The sequence below is a fragment of the Thamnophis elegans genome, chromosome 16 (genome assembly GCF_009769535.1).
Source record: "Thamnophis elegans isolate rThaEle1 chromosome 16, rThaEle1.pri, whole genome shotgun sequence".
In the NCBI taxonomy this organism is placed as follows: domain Eukaryota; kingdom Metazoa; phylum Chordata; class Lepidosauria; order Squamata; family Colubridae; genus Thamnophis; species Thamnophis elegans.
The window spans coordinates 21,436,684-21,454,691 of record NC_045556.1 but is presented as its reverse complement, the minus strand read 5'-3'; the positions used below and the strand labels follow the sequence as shown (position 1 = coordinate 21,454,691).

The 18,008-nt window shown below is 44.9% G+C and overlaps 1 protein-coding gene across 1 annotated transcript in view; it reads left to right on the top strand.

Annotated features, from left to right (window-relative positions):
* The window catches only part of IGF1R (insulin like growth factor 1 receptor), a 225,271-nt gene extending 209,246 nt beyond the window's left edge, over positions 1-16,025 (top strand). Inside the window, 5 exon segments of the mRNA XM_032233352.1 lie at positions 1,561-1,671; positions 4,033-4,192; positions 5,308-5,437; positions 9,647-9,781; positions 15,476-16,025. Coding sequence (XP_032089243.1) covers positions 1,561-1,671; positions 4,033-4,192; positions 5,308-5,437; positions 9,647-9,781; positions 15,476-15,842 — 903 coding nt within the window. The 3' untranslated portion in view covers positions 15,843-16,025.
* The last annotated feature ends 1,983 nt before the right edge of the window (positions 16,026-18,008 follow it).

Here is an 18,008-nt window from a genome sequence, read left to right as displayed (position 1 = left end):
CCTCAGCCAGATTTAAATTCCGTCTCTTCTTTTCCCCCCTTTTGGATTTCCCAATGAAATCAATGCTCTTTGCATCTTATATTTAAAAGGCATTGCAACATGATAAAATCAAGGATCAGTTAAAAATACACGAATAAACATTTATTGCTAGAAATGCTAAAGTTGGAACCTATCAGTAAGAGGAAAAAAATTAATCTCTTGATGGAAAGGGGGGAGGGAAGAGTTTTGAAGTTGTGCTGTAGGTACCTTCATTCCATACCATAAAGGTAAAGATTCCCCTCGCATATATGTGCTAGTCATTCCCAACTCTAGGGGGTGGTGCTCCTCTCCGTTTCAAAGCCGAAGAGCCAGCGCTGTCCAAAGACATCTCTGTGGTCATGTGGCCGGCATGACTCAATGCCGAAAGCACATGGAACGCTATTATTTTCGCACCAAAGTTGGTTCCTATTTTTCTACTTGCATTTTTTGCGTGCTTTCGAACTGCTAAGTTGGCAGAAGCTGGGACAAGTAATGGGAGCTCACTCTGTTACGCGGCGCTAGGGTTTCGAACTGCCAAACTGCCCACTTTTCTGATTGACAAGCTTGGGCAACCTGGTCTACCCAAATATGGGACGGAGCATACTGCTTCTGCTTTCCCCTTTCAGTTCCAATCCAGGAGCCTTCTCAGGCAATCGCATTCGTGACAAACTATTTTTTTGTCGACTTTATGTTTTACCAACAAACAAATAAAGGGAGAGTAGTATAGATCTATTTCAAGCTATTTAGTTCTCAGCAGCTAGCCATATCCTTCTGGGATTCGAACCCCAGGCTAGCTGATGAGAGCTACCGGTAAATAGCTTGAAATAGATCTATACTACTCTCCCTTTATTTGTTTGTCAGTAAAACATAAATTCAACACAATGTTATACAAGATTTCTGTTCTGGTTCAAATAGAGTATGGATGCTCCCTTTATAACCACCTTTCCAACATGATTTCTTCTGCTCACCATTTGTCCCAATGATACACAGAAACAGACAGACAGACAGACAGACAGACACACACACACACACACACACACACACACACACACATCAAGTTCCTATGCCCATAATCATGTCAGGCATGCAGAATCAGGTTCACACATTAAGTACAATTTAAGTTGATTTATTGCTCATGCCTACACATAATGATCTTGTCAATCAATGGTCAGGATTAAAAAGGTGCTAGATAACTCACTGGAGAAGAGCCTCATGCTGGGAACGACGGAGGGCAAAAAAAGAAGGGGATGACAGAAAATGAGGTGGCTGGATGGAGTCACCAAAGCAGAAGGTGTGAGCTTTAATGGACACCAGAGGATGATAGAGGACAGGAAGGCCTGGAAGAACGTTGTCCATGGGGTTGCAATGGGTCGGACATGACTTCGCAACTAACAACAAGAGTTAACAGAATTCAAGAAGGATTGGACTTAGAACACTTGTGGGAATGTATTGATTCTAGGCTGATTCCTCTCTTGACTCCACCACCAGGCTCTGCCTGTCCTTCTCCTACAAAGCATCTAATTTGCTTATTCCTTTTGACAGGTTCGGCTCCTTGGCGTTGTCTCTCAAGGTCAGCCCACTTTGGTTATCATGGAACTCATGACCCGTGGAGATCTGAAGAGCTACTTGCGGTCTCTCCGCCCAGACACGGAAGTATGTTTGTGTTAGGGGTGGGTGGGAAATGCATGTGCTTTGTGAAAGGAAGATAGCTTCCCCAGTAAAATGGGGTGTATGACAACGACACCCCTTCGAATTGGACTAGAAGACCTTCAATATCCCTTCCGGCTCTGTAATTCTGTTACTCTGAATTCTTAGGCAGATGTTTTCCGTGTTGCTATAGCTAGATCCGTCCTATTCTGCTACCCAAAGGTCAGTAACCCACAGCTCTAGAGCCGCATGTGGTTCTTTCATCCCTCTTCTGCGGCTCCTTGTCGCTGGTCGGCTCCACAATTGATAGGGCTTTCAGTTAGGACAGGTAGAGGAAAAAGGACGCTGCGCTAGGAGGAGACTCTGTAGTGGGGGAACCGGACTTCCGGTCGGCTCCAGAATTGAATGGGGGCCTTCCGGTTAGGACCTTTGTGGCTCTTGGAGTGCTTAAGGTTGCCAACCCCTCTGCTAGCCCATGGCTTCCATAAACTTGGTTTAAGGAAGCCACCCCTTTTTCCTTAACTAGTTATGTCGAGATAGAAACATACCTATTCTACAATAGGTATGTTCCATTTTTGTGAGCAGGTAGGCAAAGATGAAAAAGAAAAAGAGCTGCCATATTTTTTGGAGAATAAAACACACCTTTTTCCCTCAAAAAAGAGGGTGAAAATCTGGGTGCGTCTTATATACTGAATACAGCATTTTTGGCCTCCTGAAACCCCGCCCCCTTTGCAAAAATGGACGTGCATAGCCTTTAGGAGGCTTCCAGAGTGCTCCTGGGGGCTGGGGAGGGTAGAAATGAGCAAAAAATGGGCTGTTTTTTGCTCGTCCCCCCCCCCCTTCCAGGAACATTCTATAAGCCTTCTAAAGGCTATGCATGGCCTTTTTTTTGACGAAAAATGGGCCCGTTTTTGGGAGGTCTGCGGAGTGCAAAAACTTTTTTTAAAAAATTTGCCTCTTCAAAATCTTGTCTCATACTCCAAAAAACACAGTACTTGTTGTACAGCAGTGCTCAACATTTGAACAGCAAGAAGCATTCCCTTCATTTACAGCGATGTTTCTGTTCTTATTTTTTTATAAATAACAAAACGGCAATCCTCTAGCCATTTTGCCCACCTAATTGTAAATAGCTGCACACGCCTTCCTTTGTCCCCGTTGCTTACTCAGCTGGCTGCTGGGCCTCCGTCTGCAATGTTTTGCCCCTTACTCTTGACTCTGAATAAGCCAGGGTGGCTGTTCAGTGTAAAACAGGCCTGCTAATTGCTCGTGACTCTCCATACGGCAGCCACCGTTCCCTTTCGCTCTTGCCTTGAATTATGAATGAGTTTTTGCAACAAACACTAATATTTAGTCATGCGGTTGACATTTAATATTCATGCTGGCAGCAGAAAATCAGTAGCCACCCTTGTGTGTGTTGTCACAAGTTCCAAGTTAGGCAGGAGAAAGCGTGGTGGGGGGAATCCTCAAGAACCAAATAAAAGTTAAATTAGGGCTGGCAGTTCTCATTGAGTATCTTCCCTTCTTCCCTTGCCACCTTTGTAGATGGTTTCTGTTGTAAATAATTCATGTGGAGATAGTAGAAGCATCTGGTGTGTTTGTGAAGATGAAAGTGTGACTGTAAACCAAGCAGCATTCCTTGAGCTGAGATACAGAAATCTTTTGGCTTCTAAAAACATGATTGTAGAAGCAACTTTGGGGGCTGAGTGGAGACAGAGTGGATGATGTGTGATCTTTTATGTTTCTTTCCTTTCTTTCCCGTTGTAATTTTGTTGCCCTTCTTCTCTTTCATCGGATGTGAGAGAACATGGAGCTGTTGTTGGATGTGGGAGAACATGGAGCTGTTGTTGGATGTGGGAGAACATGGAGCTGTTGTTGGATGTGAGAGAACATGGAGCTGTTGGATGTGAGAGAACATGGAGCTCTTGTTGGATGTGGGAGAACATGGAGCTATTGTTGGATGTGAGAGAACATGGAGCGCTTGTTGGATGTGGGAGAACATGGAGCTCTTGTTGGATGTGAGAGAACATGGACCTGTTGTTGGATGTGGGAGAACATGGAGCTGTTGTTGGATGTGAGAGAACATTGAGCTCTTGTTGGATGTGGGAGAACATGGAGCTGTTGTTGGATGTGAGAGAATGTGGAGCTGTTATTGAATGTGAGAGAACATGCAGCTCTTGTTGAATGGATGTGAGAGGACATGGGCCTTTTGGCACACACTTCAAGACAACGCAATTAGTTCCGTTGGGCAGCAATGAAAGGAATGTCCAGTCATGACATTGAAAAATGAGCCAAATCTTGAGGTTGGAATAAGGAAAGAAAGCTGAACTTTCTTTATTGACTTGGTGGTGATCTCCATTTCTTTCTTAGAACAACCCTGTTCAGAATCCTCCACCATTAAAGAAGATGATTCAGATGGCTGGGGAGATTGCAGATGGCATGGCTTATCTCAACGCCAACAAGTTTGTTCACAGAGATCTAGCTGCCAGGAACTGCATGGTGGCAGAGGACTTCACTGTGAAGATCGGAGGTAGGGCTTCATTACTACTTTAAAAAGGAACCATTTAGTATTGTAGGTACAACAGGCTGAAAATCTACAAGCAAGACTTGGTGACACCAAGAAATGGATAGGGCAAAAAGTTTAGGGCGTGTGTGTGTAAAATCTTGAGTTCTTGATAGGCTTCATGTTCATTGGACAATCATTGGTCTGAAATGGTATAGGGTTTCCTACCTAAGCAGGGGGTTGGACTAGAAAACCTCCAAGGTCCCTCCATTAGTTTCTAATCTGTTCCAATCAAAATACTGGGGTGTAGCCACCAATTTTTAAGTGTTTTTGGAACTCATTTTGCAGCCCGTATATAGAGGTGGATGGACATAACCTTGAAAAGGAAAATGCACTTAGAGTGAGAGACTTATCTCCATATTACATGGGCCAAGAGAGCAAGTTAAAGGGACATTATAGTATTGTAGTAGCTCAGGGGAGGACGAAAGTAGATTTCTAATAGACTTTTAAGAAGCCTGTTTTGTCCCCTGGCCTACCTTGAATATTGACACCACAGAAGACCAAGAGGCATTCTTGACACTTGATTTTGCAAACAAAGATCAGAATATATCTTCCCCAGCAACTACCTCCCAGATAAGCAGGGATTAACACCAGACAAACAATCAAGCAGAAAACAATAGCCAAATCAAGGAACAATCAAAGAGAAAAATCACATTCCCACCAACCCTGATGGGCCAAACTACTGAACATAAACAGGAAGCAAACCCTACCCTTCCTCATACTGATAACGTTACCTAGTCAGGTCATAAAAAGTCTGCAAGCTAGCAACCAGGCTCCGAAAACACTGAGGGACTTCATTTGGTTTTGTAGCCTGGCGTGCTTTTTTTTTTTAAAGAAAAATCTTTAAAATAATAAATAAGGGAAGATAAAATTGATAGGGAATGTAGTGGCCATCTCATTTCCTTCTCAGTCTAATATGATTGCAGATAAAATATATAAACCAGGGGTGCTATAAAACAGAAATAAAAGTTTGAGCTAATAAGAGCTAACACAGCCGGCTAAACTTGGGTTTGCTGTTATTTTGACTTCTGCTTGAACTGCAATTTGCTGAGCACACACGTGTCTCTTGTGTTGCTGTGTAGATTTTGGCATGACGAGGGATATCTACGAGACTGATTACTACCGGAAAGGTGGAAAGGGACTTTTGCCGGTCCGCTGGATGTCCCCAGAATCGCTGAAGGACGGCGTGTTCACCACCCACTCGGATGTCTGGTAATGAAGAAAACTATTTACAAAAGCATTCTTCGGTTGCTCTATGCCGATCCCTGAAACTTGGTTGTTTCAATCAGGGTTCTCCAAACTTGACAACTTTTAGACTTATGGGCTTCAACTCCCAGAATTCCCCAGCCAGCCATGCTGGCTGGGGAATTCTGGGAGTTGAAGTCCACAAATCTTAAAGTTACCAAGTTTGGAAATATCTGGTTTAGTTAGCTGTGGCTTTGAAGATACTCTGCTGTAAAAACTGTACACATCTCAGGCGTGTGTGTGTGTGTGTGTGTGTGTGTGTGTGTGTGTTCCTACTTCCTCAGGAAAGCTTTTGCCATGCTTAAACCCTCCCAGAAGTTCAAATTGTTTGGTTTTAAAACTGGCCCATTTCTCTGATTAGGCAGGGCTTCTTCCTCTGGTCCCTTTATAGTAGATGTAACAGGAAGAACCAGATACAAGAAATGATGGGTTTCTACCTGTTCGGGCCAGTTCAGTCGAATTGGTAATGGTTTGGCGGCCTGGGTCGCTGGAACCAGCGGCGACCCAGGCCTGTCACGCCCCCAAATTGGTTCCCCGGTCTCTTCTCCCATCACCAGCATGCTTCTGCACATGCGCAGAACAGTTCTCAGTAAACTGCGCATGCGCAGCAACGCGCATACAAAATGCCCTCTCTCAGCGAACCCAGTAGTAAAACGGTTAGGAACACACCACTGGATACAAGTACTCCTCAACTTAAAACCACAACTGAGCCCAAAATGTCGGTTGCTAAGGGAGTTTTGCCCCATTTTATGACCTTTCTTGCCACCGTTATTAAGTGAATCACTGCAGTTGTTAAGTTAGAAACACCCCCATTGACTTTGCCTGTCAGAAAAGGGGTATGATGCGACCCCAGAGTCGCCGCCACCATCATAACTATGGGTCAATGACCAAGTGTTTGAATTTTGATCTTGTGACCCCGGGACCCTGAAACAGTCATAAGTACATGCCAGTTGCCAAGTGTCTGAATTTTGATTAGGTGACCATGGGGATGCTGCAATGGTCTTAAACATGGGAAACGGCCATAAGTCAGTTTTTCCAGTCCTGTCGTAACGTCGAACAGTCACTAAATTTGTAAGTCGAGGGCGACCTGTGCTGGGATCCGCTTGAGAGTGAATTCCTCTATATGATAGCTTCCAGGTTATAAGAGTTAAAAACTGGGGTTATTCTTTTTCTGTGCTATTTTCCCACAGCCCCAGCGAAGCTGGTTAGATCTCCAGGTTTGGCAGGGATGGCCGTTATATATACCGTATTTTTTGGAGTATAAGACGTTCCGAAGTATAAGACGCACCTAGCTTTTGGGAGGGAAATCTGCTTCTGCCTCCCAGCAATTTGCCTCCTTGCCACAAACAGCAAACAGCACAGACAATATACACTGTTTGTAGTGTTGCATTTCAGACTGTACTTGTACAGATGCTGTTAAAATTGATGTGGCTTTCTGGAAGTATACTTTATTCTCTGCTATTTAAAAGAAGATACAATAGCACTGGGCCTCTTCAGATCAAGCATTTATTTTAAAGCTTCTTCATTTTGTTAAGCTGTCTAGAACAATAATAAAGCAGTCTTTAAAAAACAAGTCTAATAATTTAAACATTCTATAGGCATTTATAGTTATTGACTTACCTCCTTGCAGCAAACAGCCTGATTAGCACAAGAAAAAAATAAATTGTTTCTGCCTCCCAGCAATTTGTCTCCTGCTGCAAACAGCAAGTTTCACTTTCAGTTTAAGCACCTCCCGATCATCAGCTGTTTCAGGCTGTGGCAAGCCCCATTTTCCGTATGCTGCAAGGAGATAAATTACTGGGAGGCAGAGGCCAAAGGGTGAGGGGACAGTGGGTGGGTGGGGCTACATTCAGTGTATAAGATGCACCCAAATTTTCACCCTCTTTTAGGGGGGGAAAGGTGCAACTTATACTCCGAAAAATACGGTAGATTTGTATATTTTGGGAAACCCGCTGCAGAATTTGGCTGGGGAAAGCGTTGCAGTCTAGCTTTCTGAAAAAGCTAACTTAAAAATAATAAAAATAAACACGGCAGAAGAAAGGTGGAGGGTGGGAGCTCGTGTGGATCCAGATCCCAGAGTAAATGACATTCTAGTTACTATCAGGAGTTCCCTAGTAAATTCCAACATTTCAGAACGATTAGAAAGATCCGCAGTTCGGCGGTTCGAATCCCTAGCGCTGCATAACGGAGTGAGCTCCCATTACTTGTCTCAGCTTCTGCCAACCTAGCAGTTTGAAAGCATGCAAAAATGCAAGTAGAAATATAGGAACTACCTTTGGTGGAAGATAACAGCGTTCCATGCGCCTTCGGCATTTAGTCATGCTGGCCACATGACCACAGAGGCATCTTCGGACATCACTGGCTCTTCGGCTTTGAAACGGAGATGAGCACCGTCCCCTAGAGTCAGGAACGAGTAGCACATCTGTGCGAAGGGAACCTTTACCTTCACCTTTATACATTAGTCCTTTTAAGATGCCTTAGTTTAAAAACGGTTGCCCTATGATGCCGTTTTATGCAGTTAATGGTCATGACAACAAGCATTTTAATAGTATACAGATCCAGAATGTGTTCCATTACCAAATAAGCAAGTTAATGTTGCAGGGAACATCGGTATTTTAAACTTCTTTTTTCATGTGATCCAATATAATAAAAAAATGGTGGGAAGGTGGGTTAATTATACAAGGGGAAAAGAAAGGGCTGTGAGCTTTCTCCTGGTGGATTTTGCATCAAATGTTGCTAACTTCCATGCAGTTGCCACTGAAGAGGCTGTGTTCAACTGATGCTTTGGGTAAGATGATTGAGGTCTCCATATCAAGTTTAGATGATCAATTCTTTTGAATTTGGGCCATTATTGCTGTCTTGTGCACTCTGCTTACTGATTTATATTATATCTGAGATTTTACTTCCAGTCTCTGATCAGGGATTCAATAAATAAAAATTTAAAAAAATCAGTGGAATATTCTTAACACATGTTTAAGTGTCCCATTTAAAGCCAAATTTGGGGGTTACATTGGTTGAGTTAAAATATTTACAATTGAGTCCGATTCAGCATGGCAGCCTCACAAAGGCAGGAGATAAAAGCTTCCAGTCTGTTTGCAACAAATCAATGTATTACTTCATCCAAAGTGTATTTTGTACAATTGACTCCAAGTTAAATTTCACCTGATCAGGCCCTATGGGGTTTTTATTTTGGGGGAGCGCAAAAAAAAGAGCAGGGGTTATTATTATTATTGATTCAGATTATGCCTATCTTTTTAGGCAGTGTTACTCGGTAATTTAATGGTGGCTCAGTGGTTAAGACATTGAGCTTGTCGATCAGAAAGGTCGGCAGTTCTGCGGTTCGAATCCCTAGTGCTGTGTAACGGAGTGAGCTCCTGTTACTTGTCCCAGCTTCTGCCAACCTAGCAGTTCGAAAGCAGGTAAAAAATGCAAATAGAAAAATAGGAACCAGCTTTGATGGGAAGGTAACAGCGTTCCGTGCGCCTTCAGTGTTTAGTGATGCTGGCCACATGACCACGGTGACATCTTCGGACAGCACTGGCTCGTCGGCTTTGAAATGGAGATGAGCACCGCCCCCTAGAGCCAGGAACGACTAGCACATATATGCAAGGGACAACCTTTACCTTTACTCAGTAATTTATACTTATAATTGCAGTATTATTCCCTAGTTGTGTTACAGGACACTGCATTTTTATAGCACATGCCTATTAACAAACTATGATGGTGCCACACTGTCAACATAACCATAACATATGCAGATGACAGCTATTGTGACACAGATCCACAGGTTTGTGGGATGTTGTCATTGCAGGAATTGTGTGCCTGTTGTAGTGCCTCTCACCAGTACCCAAGTGTTTCTGTAAGTTTTTATCGGTATAAGACCATGTCCACATCAGAAGGTTAAATTAAGCTAATTTATTGCTAAATGCCTACGCATGGGAATCTTCTCAACTAACAGTCAGCACCCGGTTAGAGTAAGATAAAGAGCAACAGCACGCAAAAGAGGCTGGACTTAGTTTGCTTGCAGCGATGTAGGGATGCTAGGCTGATGCCTCTTTTCACTCCTCCCCCAGGTTCAGCCATTCCTTCTCCTGCAACTCTACGTGTTTTACATCTTCAGTTCCTCTAGTTCTTTGCCTAGGGTGACACTAACGTTTCTTAACCTTTTCCTTGTAGGTCTTTCGGTGTTGTTTTGTGGGAAATTGCCACCTTAGCAGAGCAGCCTTACCAAGGCATGTCCAATGAACAAGTTCTACGTTTTGTGATGGAGGGAGGCCTCCTGGAAAAGCCGGACAACTGCCCAGACATGCTGTACGTACATCCAGACCTTCTCTGTCTTTGCCTGCCTTGTCCTCTTCCCCTGACTGCTGTGGGATCGTGCCGCCACCCACTCGTGCCAGCAGAGGAGGCATGCTGTGGATCCCGTCAGCCGGATTCTTCCGACTGGCAGGATCCACGAGGAGGACCTTCTCTGCTGTTGCTCCTGCCCTCTGATGTGAGGTTGGCCCAAACCCCCCTATCCTTTCGTAAGGGCCTTAGAGATGTTAATTCTCCAGTGGGGGGACAGTGCAGCGGAGGGGGTTGATAGAGTAACAACAGATCTGACCTCCCCCCACTCTGACCCTGCCCTCATCACATGTCCTTAGATTTTAATGTTTGGTTTTAATTTATTTATGTTTTGTATATGTATATCTGAGATATATAGATATAGATATAGATATAGATATAGATATAGATATAGATATAGATATAGAGATAGATAGATAGATAGATAGATAGATAGATATAGATAGATATAGATAGATATAGATATAGATATACACATATATATACACACATACATACATACATACATACATTACACACACACACACACACACACACACACACACACACACACACCAACCAACTGGGACATGGAGGCTCAGTGGCTAAGATGCTGAGCTTTTGGATCACAAAGGACGGAAGTTCAGTGGTTTGAATCCCTAGTGCCATGTAACAGAGTGAGCTCCCGTTACTTGTCCCAGCTTCTGCCAACCTAGAAGTTCGAAAGCACATAAAAAATGCAAGTAGAAAAATAGGAATCATCTTTGGTGGGAAGGGAACAGCGTTCCATACACTTTCGGCATTTAGTCATGCTGGCCACATGACCATGGAGTCTTTGGACAGCGCTGGCTCTTCGACTTTAAAACAGAGATGAGCACCGCCCCCTAGAGTCGGGAACAACTAGCACATCTGTGCAAGGGAAACCTTTTCCTTAGAGATCTCAACAGCCAACTCATTTTGACGATCCTGGCTTAAATCTTCCACTGGAAATTTCCAGGTTGCAAAGGAAAAGAAACGTCTCCTTGTTAAAAAGTTTTTTCCCCTCCTTCTATCAAACCAGGAACTTTCATATCAATTCAACTGGGGACCCCCTCGACCCCTTTTTCTAGAGGGCCCAGGCTTTCCACCTTATATGTTTTCTGAAAGCTTTGCAATGATTTTGCAACCTGATTGTGTCGGGCTGGGATTGGAAAATACAGAACTTGTGTACATAGTGGCTTTCTGGAAGGAAAAACACTATTTTGCTTGCCTTTTTTTCCCCTTTTTTCTTTTTGGTTCGAGGCCCACATGAGGGATGCAACTGCTTATGGGGCCTCAGCTGTTTGAGATTCTCAGGAAAAGAGCTTATTTAGCCAGAGGGCTTAGATGGGTATCAGGTGACAGTTCAACCTTGTTTTGCTCGCTCGCTGGAGTCGGGCAAAGAAGGCGGCAGTCAGGCGTTGCTAAGGAACTGAATTCCCCACCTTATTTTTTTTATTATTATTTCCCCACCCCCCCACCCCCCCAGAATGGGAAATCTCCAGCAAGCTTTGAAATTCTGCTAAAGACAGAGGGGAATTATTTAACCAGGCCAGCCCAGGGGTGGGGGGGAATGGAGGGGACACGGATGTGCAGATTTGCAAAGCAGAAAAAGATGTTCCAGTCTTAATTTTCACGGGCAAGAAGCGTTATTAATAAATCAAGACCTCCCCTGTTTCCCCCTCCAGCAATTGAGAGCGAAAATGATGTTTAAGCCCGGGTAATTAAGGTTGGGGAGATTTGTTTGAGGATGGCTTTTTAACTGCCGTTTAACAGGGGAAGCGGGGGGGGGGGGGGGAGGACTGCTAATAGGTATAAAGTGACATAATTTCTTGGATGAAGAAATGTTTGGGTTCTCCCCCTCCCCCCGAACCTGTAAGCTGATCAAATTACTCTCAATGGTCTTCCAGCCCTCCCTTTCAGAAAGCGATTGAGGAAAGCAGAAAAAGCATTTCTGTTCCAGTTTTTAGTTCTTAAAGGTGTTTTCCTAGCTCCGTGATGGCGAACCAATGGCACGCCATAGGTGGTTCGTGGAGTCATATTTGGTGGCATGCCAGCCGTCAGCTCCGGCACGAACGCATGTGCCAGCCCTCTGACTTTTCGCCCTTCCAGAGGGCCAGGAGAGGCTGTTTTTGCCCTCCCCAGGCTTCAGGAAAGCATCCGGAGCCTAGCAAGTGTCGTGAGTGCATGCGGGGGTGGGGGTGGGGTTGGGGTTGTCACGTGCTCATGCGCAGCTGAGCAAGGGGAATTGGGGCGAATGCTGGCTGGGGAGTTCTGGGAGTTGAAGTCCAGACATCTTCAAGTTGACAAGGTTGAGAAACACTGGTCTAGTGTCTCCTGCTTGAGCAGTGGGCTGGAGTAGAAGATCTCCAAGGTCCCTTCCAGTTCTATTCTGATTGATTGATTGACCTGCAAGGTGCTTTCCAACTGTGTTATTCTGTTATGCAGGGACCAAATCAAGAGTTACAAGAGCAATGAAAAAGCAACTTATCTCCATTTTTCATACTTACAACTGTTGCAGCCTCCCCACTGTCATGTGACCAACATCTAGGTGCTTGGCAACTGGCGTGTATTTATGACGGTTGCAGCGTCCCAGAGACACATGGTCACCCTTTGAAACCTTAGCTGGCTCCCCGACAAGCAAAACCAATGCGGGAATCCAGATTTGCTCAGTGACCGTATTAACAGCTGCAGGGATCCACTTAGCCACGCTGGCGAAATGGTCCGTAAAGTGGGGCAAAACTCACTTAACGCCCAACTCCCTTAGCAACTGCCCTGCAACACAACCCTTGGGCTCAATTGTGGTTGTGAGTTGAGGGCTGCCTGTAGTTGGCCACAGTTAATTACCTAATTACTTGCACAGGGAAGTTATACTATTTATGCTGTTTGTATTTTTTTGTCATGGATTGCACCAGTGAAGCTAAAACCAATTTTGTTGTATATATGATGTACAATGACAATGAAGGCTAAAATAAATGCTTTAGCTGAGCAGGAGCCCCTTCTGAACAAGACCCCATATTGTTCCTGTCCTTGTTTTATTTTATTTTATTTTGCTGAAATTCCTCCAATGAGAAATGACTTTCCACAGCATAACTGGGATGCGTGCAGAAACATGCCTGCAAAAGTAGAAAAACATTCCCTTAAAACAATCCACCGAAGCCAAAAAGGCTTAATGAAGCCCAGCTGCGAACCAAAAGCGAATGCAGGTATTCCTCGACTTACAACATACGTTGCTAAGTGACACGTTTCTTAAGTGAGTTTTGCCCCCATTTTACCACCTTTCTCGCCATGTTTGTTAAGTGAATCACTGCAGTTGCTACATTAGTAATACGGTCGTTAAGGAAATCTGGCTTCCCCATTGATTTTGTTTGTCTGAAGGCCGCAAAAATGGATCACACTGCAACCGTCATAAATGTTGAGTCAAACATCTGGATCTAAATCACGTGACCACAGGGATGCTACAAGGGTCATGGGCGAGGAGAATGGTCCTGAGTCACTTCGCTCGCTGCCGTTGTAACTTTGAACGGTCGCTAAGTGAACTGTTGTAAGTTGAAAAGTATGCCACCTGTAAAGTATATTACTTGTATACTTTAGAAAATGGGAAAAAAGTAAATTTCCCAAGAACTAGAGAGAGAAGTGCAACTTCTCCTCCTGTGGAGCAACGCCACTATTCAAGGATTGGTGAGACTTTGAAGAAGTAATAAGGAATTCCCACAGGAGGGAGGGAGGGAGAGAGAGAGGGACACAGAGTGGGAGAGAAGGAAAAAGAGGGAGTGAGGGAGAGGGTGAGAGGGAGAAAGACACAGGAAGGGGGAGAGAGGGGAGAGGCCGAAAGATGGAAAGGGAAGGAGAAACACAGAGGGGGAGGGGGAGAGACACAGAGGGGAGGGAGATGGAGAGAGAAACAGGGAGGGGAGAGGGTGGGAGGGAGAGAAAAGAGAGAGAGGGTGGGAGAGAGACAGAGAGGAAGAGAGGGAAAAAGAAGGAGCGAGTGGGAGGGTGGGAGAGAGAAAGACACAGGGAGGGAGAAGGGGAGAGACACAGGGAGGGAGGGAGGAGGAGAGAGGGTGGGAGGGAGAGGGAAAAAGAGAGACAGGGTGGGAGGGAGGGAGAGACATAGAGAGGGAGACAGAGAGAGAATCAGAGGGAGGGAGAGAGACACGGAGAGATGGCAGGAGGGAGGGAGAAAGACATCGAGACGGGGGGGGGGGTTGTGGCCCTTTCGGGTGGAACTCAAAGGGCAGCAGCTGAGTTGTTGCTCCTGGTTGCAAACGTCACTGCGTGCCAAAGGAAGGTGCCGTCAGAGAAGCCTTTCCATTCCTCCCTCGTGATTCCGTAGCTCCCCTCGCTCTACCAACCGTCTCCCTCTCGGCCTCCCATTTCTGGAAGAGCCTTTGGTTTCCAGGGCCGTGTCAACAAGGCCTCCTCACCCCCACCAGCTGAGGAAAACTTCCTTTTATGGCAAGCTGGTGGAATGGCCTCAAAGGAAGGGTCGCATGGGCTTGCTGGCACATGTGTCCCGCTGGCCTCTTTGTGGTATCTCCTCAGCACTTCCCTTCAGGCAGCTGGGCAAAGAGCCGCTGCCGCTATCCCCATCCTTGGTCCCAGCTGGTTGTTTTTAGACAAAGAGGCAGCTGGGGAAACGACGGGTGTGAAGTCAGTGAAATGGATCTTGGCTCGTTAGATCTGGGGCAGATTTCTTGCTTAGCTGCGCTGGCTGACCCTTTGCAAATGAAAGAGGAAGAGGAAATAAAACCCAGCATCTCTGGAGCCTGGTTTTGTGCGGGGTTGGTATTCACTTACTTTCCCTACCAGTTCGCAAATGTGAGCACATGCGTACACATGCGTGGGAGTCGGCTCTCCCGCGATTTCCACTACCAGTTCCAGCAAACTGGTCCAATCCAGCTGAATCCCACCTCTGGTTTTGTGTTTAAGACATGGAGGGCAGCATTAAGCAAAAATTGGGGAATGTGTATTTTTAATTCCTTTATTGTACAGGTAGTCCTCGACTTACAACAGTTTGTTTAATGGCCGTTCAAAGTGACGAACGCACTGAAAAAAATGACTTCTGGCCTTTATCAGGCTTGGCGAGCTGCCAGGCTGATACCTTTCAAATGCCACACTGTAGCAGCAATTACTTGGCAAGAAGTCAGGAACAGACCTTCACCCTAATGAATTGAACTTATTGTTTCCTGCAAACTCCCCTCCTCTTTCGCTCCTCTTTATTCCCTATGGGAGGGGTCATTCACCATCCACCTGTGCCTTTACTCCCGAGTCGGCTCTTGTTCCTTAGCTGTTCCCTTCTTGTCTGGCCACTCTGCGCATGCGCACACTGGGAACAGGCTCCAGCTGTTCTTCTGCCCCACTGATCTCCGACTGTGAAGACAGCTGATAACTGTCAGACGGCCCTGGCCCCCTCTCTGCCTCCGACACATCATCAGAGCCTTCCCCAGACTCCATGACTGGTCCAGGTTCCTCCCCAACTTCCTCACTGTCAGAGTCTGCCACCAGCTCCACTGGTGGGTCACAACATCAATTTTAACAATCCCTTTTTTGTCTTTAAAGGTGTGACTCCGTGTCTTGGCTTTCCCCAGCCCAAAGCAAAGGTGTTTCCCTACTTGCATGCTGTCTCTTGAAATGTCTGCTCTCTTCTCTTCCCAGCTTCGAACTGATGCGCATGTGCTGGCAGTACAACCCCAAGATGCGCCCTTCTTTCCTGGAGATCATCGGCAGCATCAAGGACGAGCTGGACCCAGCCTTCAAAGAGGTCTCCTTCTTCTACAGCGACGAGAACAAGCCTCCCGACACGGAGGAGCTTGACCTGGAGACAGAGAACATGGAGAGCATTCCTTTAGACCCTTCCTCTACCCTCCAGCCTTCTGACAAACACTCAGGACACAAAGCCGAGAATGGCCCAGGCGTCATGGTCCTCCGGGCCAGCTTTGAGGAGAGGCAGTCCTACGCCCACATGAACGGGGGACGCAAGAACGAACGGGCCTTGCCTTTACCCCAGTCTTCAGCCTGCTGACCTTGAGAAAACAGGTTATTGGGTTTTTTTTCTTTTGTTTTCGATTTTTTTTTGTTTTTTGTTTGCAAATGCAGAAATAATGCGGCTCGTGCATCTGAAGGGGTTGAGCTGGGAGGAAGGAGAGAGAGAGAGAGCGCAAGCGAGAAAATAACAATATATTCAAAAGCCGACTGTACCTCAGTGGATCTTCAAGAACTGTCATTAACTGCACACAGGAGAATCCTACTCTTCGATTTCGTAGTCGAAATGACACTTGTTTTTTTTTTTTCCCTCTTTTTTTGTTTTGTTTCAATATGCAAGCAGGAGATCGTTTCGAGCAACAGAACTCTCCGTACATGTGGGGCAAAGTCAGCCTTCTTAAAAGTCAGGAGGCACAGTCCGCCTTCTAAAAACTTTGAATATTAACACTTAATAGCAACAGAAAAAAGACAAACAAACTTGAGAAATCTGATGTGTGTCTCCATTTTCCTCCTCTCCTTTCTTTCTGCTTCATGATGGGAAACATGTCTGTATTCAACTCGACACTATTTTTTTTCCTGTTTCTTAAAATTTTACATCCGAGAAAACGACTGGCCAATCAGCTCTCCTACTTCCCTTCCCTGCCTGGGTTGTTACAAAAGAGAGAAAAAGAGAGAGAGAGAGAGAAAAAGACTGTTTTTTTTTTTACTATATGATTCTTTAAAACTTTCTAGGATCACACAAAAGACGGAAGGGTCATAACTTTTTCCAGCGCTGCCAAACTTTGCCAAAAAAAAAGAGAGAGAGAGAGAGAGATAATTTTCTTTTAGGGGTTTTCCTTGTTTTTGTTTTATTTCGTTTTGGGGGTTTTTTTCATTACACGCCCCGTTGAAACAAAATACAGACCAATTACACTCCCATATCTATCGTACACTGGCATTTTTAGAAAAGCTTAACAAAAAAAAATTATTATTATTTTTTGACTGGACAAAAGAAAAAAGCTGTTCTCTTTTTTTTTTTTAAATAAAAAAGAAACACGGTGGAGAACATAAGGGATGGGGTTGAGTTAGCAACCCTGCCCGCTCCTCCTGGATACAACTGGCATTGAGGATCAGAGCAACGAAGGAGGGAAAAACCTGGCCGTCCCAGAATGGAAATGCAGACAGACAAAACAGGAAGCGTTGCCATGAGTTGTTTCTTCTGGACTTTGGCAGGCTTGCAAGGGGGGGGGGAAAGTTAAATGAAAAAAAAAAAAACCTTAGAGAAACACTAAAAAAAAAACACACAGGAGAAGAATGGGCAATTAAACCAGATTCAGGCCTCTGACTCTTTGATGACTCCCCCCCCCTATTATTAAGACTTCAAGGGGTCTTGCAGTTCTATGTTAGACCATGGCTCATTTGCATACACATTTGTCTTTTTGTGTCACTTTTATAACTTTTTTACAGTTCAGATACTCATCTATATGTCTGTACAGAAAAAAAAGCTGCTATTTTTTTGTTCTTTATCTTTGTGGATTTAATCTATGAAAAAGAAAAAAAAATCTTCAGGTCAACCCTCTTCCCCCCCCCCCCAACTTCCCCGCTCCCCACTTCCCCTCCTTCCATTTCCGATGGATTCCTTCCCTCATGCTTTGTACTATATATAAACTTGGACCTTTTCACCTTCATCCTGCCACCTCTTTTCCCGAACCGCCGTACCTGGATTCGCGATTTGCCATCGATGGTTTTAACACCTTTGAAATATTTTCCTGGTTTTGTTTTTGTTTTGGGTATTTTTTGCTTTCTTTCTCTCCTCTTCTGTCTTCTCCTTTCGGTTTTTTTGCTTTGAAATGTATCTATACTGGGTTAAAGCACGCTTTGTGGGGCTGACAGGAAAAGTACGTTGCCAATCGATGTTCATGCCCGGTTATGTATTATGCCCTTTTGAACCATCTCTTGGCGCATACCCAGGTCTGTTACAGTACGAGGTAGGATGGAGACTCAGGTCACACACACACAAAAACAAAAAATTAACTATTTAATGCAGAGGTCTTCAAACTTGGCAACTTTAAGACTTGTGGACTTCAACTCCCAGAATTCCTGAGCCAGCATGGAATTCTCATTCAGGGCTGCCTCAGGAATTCTGGGAGTTGAAGTCCATGGGTCAAAGTTGTTGTAGTTCATTTTTGGTTTAGCATGTCCTTCTGTTCTTAGCAGTGCGGCATTG